Source organism: Narcine bancroftii, chromosome 13 (assembly GCF_036971445.1).
Source record: "Narcine bancroftii isolate sNarBan1 chromosome 13, sNarBan1.hap1, whole genome shotgun sequence".
NCBI classification, from domain to species: Eukaryota; Metazoa; Chordata; class Chondrichthyes; order Torpediniformes; family Narcinidae; genus Narcine; species Narcine bancroftii.
The window spans coordinates 70,781,121-70,792,256 of record NC_091481.1 but is presented as its reverse complement, the minus strand read 5'-3'; the positions used below and the strand labels follow the sequence as shown (position 1 = coordinate 70,792,256).

Sequence of the window (11,136 nt, the reverse complement as noted above, 5' to 3'; positions counted from 1 at the left end):
AAGAATTTCCTTTTGACCTGAAGCACAAGTGAAACAAAAAAGTCTGCAGATGCTGTGATTGCAGTAAAAACACACAGAAAATCTGAAGGAACTCAGCTGGTCTCACAGCTTCCACAGGAGAAAAAGATAAAATACCAACATTTCAGTCCTGAGCCCTTCTTCATGGAAGAAGCAGAAGACCCAGAAGTAGGATCTTTCAACAAGTCATATAAAGCATATTCCATTCACATTCACGCAATACTAGAATATTTTTTCAACTCAAGTAGATTTAGCATCTGAAAATCAAGCACAAAGAAAGGAAAACGTTGCATTCAACTAAACTTTATTAGTAGCTTCAAAATTTCTCTTAGTGACTCCCTTTCAGATGCCGCTCAGCTTCAGGTAGTTGATTATCTCATGGACCTTTGTGTTGAGAACTCCCCCGTGGACCCCTCTTCTGCCCATTACATACACTATGGCCTTGATGGATTTGCCAACACAGATGCTCTTGCTCTGCCCACCTTTCATCCTCACGTCCATCACTCCGTCGTCGGGGTCCAGGAGGTTGTCCCTGACGATGGAGCATTTCTTCCCTCCGACAGTGATGCCCGTCTGCAAGAACGTCCTGCGGTCCTGCCCCATCAGTGCACTGACCTCCTGCGGGGAGATGGCAGCAAAGATGCCTCCGGGTTTGGAAGCCCAGACAGCTCGGTTGTTGGCCTGGCCCACAATGGCAACATCTTCCACGTTCTTGTCCTTCAGGATGTAATTGATATAGTTCCTCCATCCTGCCATCTTCTCGATTGAAGATTGCATCCTTAATGTGTCTTACCAACTGTATGCAATACCAGTGTAAAAGTTACGATTCATTATGACATCAAAGTATCATTTTTGTGACATTAAAATGACATCATCCTTTCACATCCATCGAGCATCTCATGCTGCTGCAACAAAAAAGATATTTGATGCTTTTTATTTACATTTTTAAAGTTCTAGAGCAGTGGTTCTCAACCTTTTTTGTTTCCACTCACATACCACCTTAAGCAATCCCTTACTAATCACAGAGCATAGGATGCCATAGGTGTACTGTGGTTAGTAAAGAATTACTTAAGGTGGTATCTGAGTGGGGGAACCACTGATTTAGGTTGACTCACCAAGGTAAAAATTGTGAAAGCTTTTTAAAAGGGTGAACACAGAAAAAAATACTACATTTCTAATAGGATTGGAAGACAAGGTCAGAGATTTTAACCATGAGTAAGAATTTAGGAGAAATGCCATCACCCCCAATAGACTGGTGAGAATGCTGTATTGCTACAAATGAGGTGATTAAAGATGCATTTCAGGGAAAATATGAAAATGAGACAGAAATTAGGACAGAGAGTTCTATTATAAAAATTGGTTAAGGGGGGGGCGCTCATGTTAGAAATAAAAATTGTGGTAAATTGTCTAATTTACAGAATCATCTTTTGGTACAAGTATCTTGATGTCCTTCAATATCCCATTTACAGGTCCATTATTGAAACGTGTAAATTGATAATATACTGTGTTGTTTCTTCTTTCTCCTTGACCCAACATCTATATTAAACTGCAGAGACCCAGGGATTGCAATATGAAAGCCAAGCTGGCCACTCATTGCAGGAGCAGAATATCTTGTCTCACTTTGTTTACTATTATAGAGGCCACAACTTCAGGCTTGAAGGCGTCTGCTGAGAACAGAGATGCAGAGGAATTTTGTCTGCCAGAGGGGGGTAAATCTGTGAAATTTGTTGCTACAATCTGTTGTGGAGGCAAAGTTATTGGGTGTACTTAAGACAGAGATTGTTAGGTTCTTGATGAGCCATGGCATCAAAGATTTATGGGGAGAAGCCCGGGCAGTGGGGTTGAGTGGAAAAATAGATCAGAAATGGTGGGGCAGACTCAATGGGCTGAATGGCCTATTTCTGCTCCTGTCTCTTATGGTTTTATAAGTACTGTGTCTGTTTGGCTGCACCATTAATTGCATTGACTAGATGAACAGTAAAGTTTGTACATGTGCCAGCAACATCATTAATACTATACTCAGGAAGGTTCTGAGTTGTACACCACGAATTGGATGCTCTACCTTAAATGGTACTTCTGACTTTGAATTAAGACCGTTTTTGTTTCACTTGAAAATCCTAGAGATTGGAAACTTGGCCAACAACTCACCAGCATGGTTTAATTTTTTTTTGTCCATACAACACGATAACATGCCCTCTCGGCTCATGAGCCCATGCTGCCCAACTAATCTGCAACCCCCGGAATACTTTTGAAGGGTGGGAGGAAACCAGAGTACTTACAAACTCCTTACAGATAGCGCGGGATTTGAACCCTGGTCCTGATTGCTGGCGCTGTAATAGTGCTGCACTAACCGTGCCACCCCGCTACACTAACCGTGATAGATGGAGACTGGAAACCTAGGAAGACAATTCTTTGTAAATAAGGTGAGAAACAGGCAAGTTTGAGTTGGAGCTGGGGAATGAGAAGGTGAAACAGTGGATTAAATAGGAAAATATAAGACACACAAATATTTCCAAATGATTCAGAACCATTGTATTTTATTCTTTTGCACAAAATAGCTTATAATATCCCAACGCAGCCATCATTTAAATACAACACCAATTATTACGAGAACAAAAACATAGCCAAGACTTGCACAGAAATATTTACAGTTGTTCCTGAGCAGCCCTCAACCCTATACACTGCAAATGCATCATCCCCTAAACCAGTGGTTCTCTGCCTTTTCTCCTCCCACTCACATACCACCTTAAGTAATCCCTTACTAACCAGAGAGCACCGATGGCATCCTATGCCAGGTAAAAGGTGGAGAACCACTGCACTAGAGGAAGCTTGCCTTGTGAGCCTTTTTAAACAAAATATAATGGTTAATTTACTCACTTTACATTTTCCTAAAACGTAGTGGCAAATATTTATACTTACCACAATCTTGTTAGCGCAGATCTAACAAGGAACAACCTCTGCAAATCCATTCATTTTTATGGTAATATATTTTGCTCATAGATTAAATCTAAAAGACCTAAAGATTTTTATTATCATTTTGTCCTGTGAGAATGAGATTTTATTGGTAGAGACACAAGTATATGAGGACATCAATGCACTCAAGTTGCAAGCCTTGATGACAATAGATAAGAGCAATTTGTACAAGTTCCAATCAATAGTACAAATGTGGTGTACCAAATGCCTTTGACACTGAAGTTTATTACGATCGTCCTCCTAGTTGGGACCAGCCCTATTCTGCATCTACAGTGCATGGAAGTAGAACTTAGGCAGGCCAAGCTATTCTAATGAGAATTGTTACAGTGAAGCCCCCCCACAGCAAGTCCAGCTCATCATGTATATTGGTCAAATTAGGCTGACACTGACCATACAGATTTGATGCTTTTATAACAAACAGCTTTATATACCCTACGCATTTTCCACACAACAGGTATGAGAGTTGTAAAATAAATTACGAGGAAAGCTCACCACAGTCGAGTGTAAGAAGTTAACATGAAACTCTGGATGATAATGTGAGATGATTTACTAGAGAGAAGGCTGCTATGGCTACTCTAGCCTAACTGATTTTTAATTAAAAATTGTATCTTCATGTATGAAATCTTAAACAGAAAACCTAATTTTCAAATGCACAGTTCAAGACATCCAGAAATGAGGCAGTAACATCTTTTGGAATCACTTTTGAATATCAAGCAAGTGGGAACTTTGCAGATTGTGTATACTCAAATTAAGATCCCAAGCCTCCAGAGAATGAAAAAACAATGGACAAGATGAACACAAGCTAATTCAGTTATATCGGACTTTACATTTCAATCTACAACTACCCTATATACTTGTGTAATAGTTGATCCCATATAAAAGTCAACACCTCGTTCACCTTCTGGAGCTCCCGAAGCCCCGACCATGAACCCTCGCCTTAACCGCCCGCCCATCTGACCTCCCAACACCCCAAACAAGGACTTACCACCCGGTCCCAGCCAACCGAGCTCCTGCCAAATTTAAGGATGCAGGTACTTGCCGCGGTCAAAAGTAGTATTCCGAGTAAAAGTCAACTCCCACCTCCCCCCCGCCCCCCAAATTTGACCCGAAAAATTGGTCCCCAAAACTATTATTTCATCAGTATATACAGTAACTATTTCCAATTTACTTAACAATTCTATTCTTAGCTTTAGAGAAGACGGATTAAATCTTTTAATGAATTTGATCGTTTGCCTTTGCTGTTGGAGACTGGTCCCAAAATGCTGAGAGGATTCTTTGCTCAATGATCAGGATTTAGCAAGAAGATGGAAGCCACCAGCTGCAGGCTGCTGTCTGCCATCGTGCTGATCAGCTTGCTGCAATTGTGGTGCCGCTGCCCAGTTTCATGATGACCTGCTGACAGTCACTGACCGACCGCTTGTCTCCGAGTTTCTCCAGCGTGCGCGCTGCCTCGGCCAGCATGATGGCTCTCTGACCCGGAGGAGAAAGGAACGAGAGGGGGAGGTGGCGGCACGCCAGGAGTATTGCTGTAGCTTTCTCTCTCTGACCGGGAAGAGCATCCAAGTCACCTAAATTTAAAAACAAGTAGAAAGAACTTTACAGCTCTTTAATGTTGGAGACCTCCTGCACAACACAAAGATTTACACATTTACATAGCTGCAAAGTTCAGCAAGGTCAGAATGATTACTGCAGAGTAATGGGTCGATCCACAGTACCATAAGAGTGGCAGAGAGTCTCCCCCTCATTGACACGATCTACCAGGATTGTTGTCTGAAAAGAGCGCGCGGAAAATCATTCAGGCCCCCTTCCACCCCACATACAGCATCTTCCAACTGCTCCCATTGGGGAAGAGATACAGGAGCATCAAAACCAGCACCACCAGGCTGAGGAACAGCTTCTTTTCACGGGCAGTGAGAACACTGAATGACCAAAGGAACTGCTCACACTAACAATCTGGGACTTGTATTCATGAAGCAACATTTATTTGTATAGATGAAGAGTTGTCCTGCATTTATATTGATTGTTTGTATGTGTGTTATGTCTGGTTGTATGTCTGCGTGTTTTGCACTGAGGACCAGAGAATGCTTTCTCATTGGGTTGTACTTGTACAGTTGGTTGACAAGAGACTTGACTTGAAGATAAATCATCTGCCACTATTATATTCTTGAAACTATGCTACTTGATGGTGAGGGTAATGATATCAAATGTCGATGATAAGTCGTTACCATCTGTCTCGCTAAAGGAGATTATTGCTTCAATTCCAAAATATGCACAAATGTTAAATGTTTCCCGCCATATCTGAATCTTGTCTGGGTCCTGTCCCGCCGCTTGCTGGCAAAGGTAGTTTCGTTTGCTGAGAATTGTAAATGGAATTGAACAGCCTTATTTCTGTCTTTAAAATGGAAAGAAAGCCATTGATGAATCAACAGAAGATATTTGGGCCCAGGACTGGTATGAAGAACCTTTACAGCGAGGCCCTGGGAATGGATGATCAATATCCAGCAATTAATATATAAAAAATATTTACAGCACAGCAGAAGCTGATTCCAGCCACTTAAACCCATGCTTCCCAATTACACCCGACTGATTACAACCTCTGGTACGTTTTCAAGGGTAGGATGACACCAGAGTGATCGGGGAAATCCCAGGGAAACATGGGGAGAACCTACAGACCCAGATTCTAACCCAGGCTGCTGGCACAGTGAGGGCATTGCACTAATCTCTATGTGCCAAATGATCACCAATATGATATGCCATCATTTTCCAGGGGGCCTTTATGTGGCAAGGAGATGTGGTGGGGTTGGTCTGATCTGGTCGTGGACTCTGCTCTTGCATGATCTTTAATCCCCCTACTATGTCAAATGCATTCAACAATGCTGTCTCTATTGCTTGCTTGAGCTGAGATTCCACCGATTCACTACTCTATGGGAGAAGCAAGTCCTCTTTATCTTGATTTTATATCTCCTCCCCCCATACCGGATTTGTGCAGAGTTGGTTCACTTCAAATGTTTTAATTTTTAATTTAGACATAAGGCACAGTAACAGGCTCTTGCAGCCCACAATCCTATGTCCCCAAATACCCCAATTAACCTACAACCCCTGTACATTTTTGAAGGGCAGGAGGAAACTGGAGCACCCAGAGGAAACCCACGCAGAGAAAGGGAGCACATACAAACTCCTTACTGTCAGGGCCAAATTTGAAACTGGGTCGCTAGCGCTGTAATGGCGTCTCACTAACCACTACGCTAACCATGGTCTTCAGTGGTTGATGTGTGGCTAATCAGTGGAGTGATTTCCCTTCGACCAGAGCTCCTGGATCCCAAAGACAGTCAAATACTGCTTCGATGTCAAGATGAGACCTTCTCACCTTGTGTCTGGAACTTGCCTCGTGGGTTCAATGCTGTGAAGAAGTCTGGTCTTGGCAGAACTCACACTGGGCATTGGAGAGCAGTTAACGTGGCCTGTGACGACACCTACTTTGACAATAACTGTGAATGTACTGATGAGGCGCTAATTAACCAGGGTGGATTTTCCCTGCTTTTTGTACTCAGGACATGATGTCAGGTCAGGTAGTGCAAGTGTTTTCATGTACCTGAACAGCTTGTCTAGAACATAAAAAATCAGGATCAGTAGTTGGCCATCCGACCCCTCGAGCCTGCTCTGCCATCCGATGAGATCAAGGCTGTTCAGATGATAGACTCATCTCCACCTACCTGCCTTTTCCCCATATCCCTCAATTCCCCATCTACATACAAATCTATCCACCCTTGTCTTAAATATATGTACCGAGGTCATCTCCACTGCTTCAATGGGCAGCGAATTCCACAGATTTCACCACCCCCCCCCCCCCCGCCTCTGGGAAAAGCAGTTCCTCCTCATCTCCATCCTAAGTCCACTACCCTGAATCTTGAGGCTATGTCCCCTAGTTCAGATTTCCCTCACCAATGGACACAACTTACCTATCTCTATCTTATTTATGCCTTTCATAATTTATGTTTCTGAAGATCCCCTCTCATTTTTTTTTAAAGTCCAGTGAGTACAGCCCCAGATGACTCAATGTCTCCTCATAGGCCAATCCCCTCATCCCTGGAATCAACCTGGTGAACCTCCTCCAGTTCATCCTTCCTCAAGTGAGGAGTCCAGAACTGCATGCAGTTCTCCAGATGTGGTCTCACCAGGACCCTGTACAGTTACAGCATAACCTCCCTGCTCCTAAATTTAATCCCTCTGGCAATGAAGGCCAACAATCCATTTGCCTTCTTGATAGCCAGCTGTAGCAGCAAGTCAACCTTTTGTGATTCATGCACAAGACATTCTGCATGCCAGCATGCTGCAATCGCTCGCCGTTCAAATAAAATTCTGATCTTCCATTTTTCCTTCCAAAATAGATAACCTCACATGTACCAACATTGTACTCCATCTGCCAGACCTTTGCCCACTCATTTAACCTATCGATAGTCACAAACCTAGTACTGGAATTCAATTCTTCAGTCCTGAAGGTGGGATATTGATTGGTTACTTACACTGGAACTTGCATTAATCAATGTGCAACATTATTTTACAAGAAAAAAACAAGAAGCACACTGAATTAAAAAGATGGAAACTCACAAAAAAAAACGTTAAAAGCAATCCACAAGTTTTTGGAAGTTTGTGGTGGGGGGAAGAAAGATCACAAGGTCATGTAATATAGTTAAAGTTTTGAATTCAAGATGGGGGTTGATCACTGATGGTGGAAATGAGTAAGAAAAACAGTACCAATTAGGGTAAGAATACAACGTGGCAAAGCCATGATGGTAAACTATAAACTGGATGAATCATCTTTAAACTCAATATTCTATTGTATACAAATTTCCACACTAATTTAGAAGTCCATTTCCTTTGGGTGCAAATTCACTAGTCTTTCAAATAACAACCAGTAAATATAAATTCCATGTTTACAATCAAAACAGCTAAATCCTCTGCTGTAGTGTTACATCCGATGCTCATGGAGCAATAGCTACGCGGAGGAGAGGATGCAGAACAGATTTACAGTAATATGGAAATAACAAAGTGGGACTTTTCTTTAGTCAAAACACAAATGCTGGAGGAACTCAGCCAGCCTTGCAGCATCCATAGGAGGTAAAGATAGGCTATCTTTTCGAACATGAGCCATCTGAATTAAAGGCTGGGAGAGAAAGGGGAAAGAATAAGAGGGGGAGGAGTACAGCCCAACAGATAAAAGGTGCTAATTGATGATAAGTGGAAAGGTGAGAATTGATTTAGTCTCTAAAAGGAGACAAAGGGAAAAGAGAGAAGAAAACATTAAGATGACATGGTGGTAGACAATTTGTGGGATTTTTATAAAGAGATAGCAATCAATCATAACAGGTTGAAGATAACAGGTAAACAATGAAGACAATACTTCCAATGAATGGTTATGGGCAGGCTACATTAGTGGAAGGATGATGGATGCAGATTAAACAGTAACGTGGGAAATTTTATCAGGTAAATAACATATATATTCATTTAATCATCACATTTTTTTGGACCAATTTTCTGGGTAAAATTTGGAGGGGTCAACTTTTGCTCGTCATACTTTTGACCACGGTAAGTACCAGTACCTACATTGTTCAAGGCATCAGAAGCTCAGACGGCTAGGACTAGGTGGTGAGTCCACGTTTGGGCATCAGGAGCTTGGATGGCCGGGCAGCAGGGTTGAGGATTTGCAGTGGGGCGTCAGGAGCTCAGCTGGGACCAAAAAATTGGGGCGGGGTAGACTTTTTACATGAGTCAAATGAAAATGTGCAATTTTTGGGCCAAAAAAGGTGGGGTCGACTATTACACAGCATCGTTGATTACATATGGTACTTGGAAGTTTGGGGGGAAAAAAAATCCAGAACTGTAAGAGCAGGGGAGTGGGATAATCAAGAAAGCTCATACCATCATGGGCACAGCAGGGAAGGAATATCAGGTGCCACAAACAACAACAGTTGAAAATCAACAGGGTGCCTTTGCATGCAGCAGCCTCCTTGATCAGGATGTAACAATGGATTTTTACCATAAGTAGATCCTCCAGTTGAATCTGGAATTAAATGCGTTTACCTTGTTGGACAGGGTGTGAAGTACGTCTCCTCAGACTGTGCTCCAGAAGCTGGTGTGTTCTCGTTGGACTTGCACCAGCCATTAACCTCACTGTTGTTTCATGTAAAAACATCTAAAAAAAAGGGAAAAAACTATTTAAACAGAATGTTACACTTAAAATGCTGTTCACTCCCCTCCCCCCCGAATTCACTTCTCTGCAGAGGTAACATTAGAAATAGAAATGGAATGCATAAAATTCACCTCGCAGCAATATTGGACCCTTTCCAGTTTGTCTACCATCCAAACGGTCCATCCTTATCACCGAGAGAATGATACCTCACATGCCAGGCTTTTGTTCATTGACTTCAGCTTAAGTGTCCAATACCCTAGACTGTCCTCGCTGGGACGAGATACCCCTCTCTGCAAATGGATTCTGGACTTCTTGACAGAAAGACCACAGTCTGTCCAGGTCGGCAGCAAAACCTCAAGCCCAGACATGTTGAGCACTGGTGCGCCTCAGGGCACTATTGTTCATGCTGCAAACTCACCACCACACTCTAGATTCAGTTCAAACAAAAATCAGCAGATTTGCAGGTGATACAATTGTTGGCTTCATTGGCAACAATGAGTTAACTTACAGAGAGCAGCTGGGAGGCTTATAATGGTGAGAACAACCCGAGTCTCAAAATGGACAAGAGCAAGAAGATAATTGTGGACTTCAGGAGGAAGAAGGTTGACCATTTTCCATTACAAATCAATAGTTCTGTCGTGGAGAGCACAAAGTTCCCTTATGTGCATGCAATGGATGACCTCTCCTGGACTCACAGCACTGTCTCATTAATCAGGAAGGTGCAGTTGAGGAGGGAAAGGCGACTGGCCCCCATCCTGACAACATTACAGGAGCACAACTGAGAGCATCCTGTCTGGCTGCATCACTGTGTGGGACGGTAACTGCAAAGCGCGATACAGAAGATGATCAGAATGGCTAATAAGATCACTGATGTCTCCCTTTCCTCTATCGACAACATTCACCAGGAGCATTGCTTAAATAGGGGCCAAAGAATTATTGAGGACCCTTTCCAACCAGCCCACAGGATCAGTGACCCACTACCATCAGGAAGTACAGGAGCATCAAAATCAGGGCTGCTTGGCTGGTGAATTGCTTCTTCCCTCAGGCTGTGGGATTGATGAACAGTGTTCGATAACCAAGTAAATCATCCTGGAATATTTATATTTTAAATTACATCTTTATGTTTATTAAATGATTATTATGCAGTGTGTGCAGGTGACAGATTCACAGTGGCAACAAGCGACCACAATTAATACAGGTCATCTTATCATAAAGAAATTCATTTGTATACTGTATTTTTATTTTACAATGTTCATTTTTCAAACACAATTTCAAGATTTACACTTTTTTTGTAATAGAAATTATGTATACGTTTTTGTCATGTTAATTTTATTTTTCTTTAAAACTGTTTGCTTTGCGAAAAGACACACACTGTAATTTGCTGATGAATAAACTATCACAATTTACCTGCTTTTCTTTATTCCTCCTTAAATTTGAATTTTAAAAGTAGTCCCAAGAATCCAGAAAATCCAAAAATTTGGACTGACTCAATCCCTAAACAATCCGGATTTTAGGACTTCTACCATCATACTCATTCCCCCCCCCCCCCGCCCCCCCCGTGTAATACTGCCACCCAAGTGTGTTCGACTTTCTTCATGAATGGGCTGTTATCACCCACTATGTCAGTGTTACCACTCAGTGCTCTTCTCAACTGCTTACAGGAGTAGAGGAAAATACCTCTGTTGCCCAGATATTACCATTAACTTTTATCCTGAGGGGCAATTTTGTAAAGTGGATTTCAACCAGCAATTCCATTTTTTCCATGCAAGTCAATTTTCATCATTAAAAATCTAACCTATTCTTATTCATTTACTTTAAAGACCAAAATGAAATAGGAGGTGTAAAGACACACTAAGATTAGGTTTAAGAGAGTGGAGAAAACACAAAAATCAGCAGATGCCAGAATTGAAGTAAAAACAATGCTGGAGAAACTCAACAGGTTAAACAGGATTCTA

The 11,136-nt window shown here is 42.0% G+C and overlaps 2 protein-coding genes across 2 annotated transcripts in view; both read right to left on the bottom strand.

Annotated features, from left to right (window-relative positions):
• Positions 1–305: 305 nt before the first annotated feature.
• LOC138749059 (profilin-3-like) lies at positions 306–839 on the bottom strand. The gene has a single exon (XM_069910117.1). It carries the CDS (start codon positions 793–795, stop codon positions 361–363), a length of 435 nt encoding a protein of 144 aa, XP_069766218.1. The 5' UTR covers positions 796–839; the 3' UTR covers positions 306–360.
• A 1,699-nt stretch (positions 840–2,538) lies between these two features.
• Positions 2,539–11,136, bottom strand: part of LOC138748059 (sterol regulatory element-binding protein 2-like) — an 11,218-nt gene continuing 2,620 nt past the window's right edge. The window contains exons 2-3 of the mRNA XM_069907755.1: positions 9,073–9,184; positions 2,539–4,559 (exon numbers count right to left, since the gene is read on the bottom strand). Of these exons, the coding sequence (XP_069763856.1) occupies positions 4,339–4,559; positions 9,073–9,184 (333 nt within the window). The 3' untranslated portion in view covers positions 2,539–4,338. The remainder of the gene's footprint in view (positions 4,560–9,072; positions 9,185–11,136) is intronic.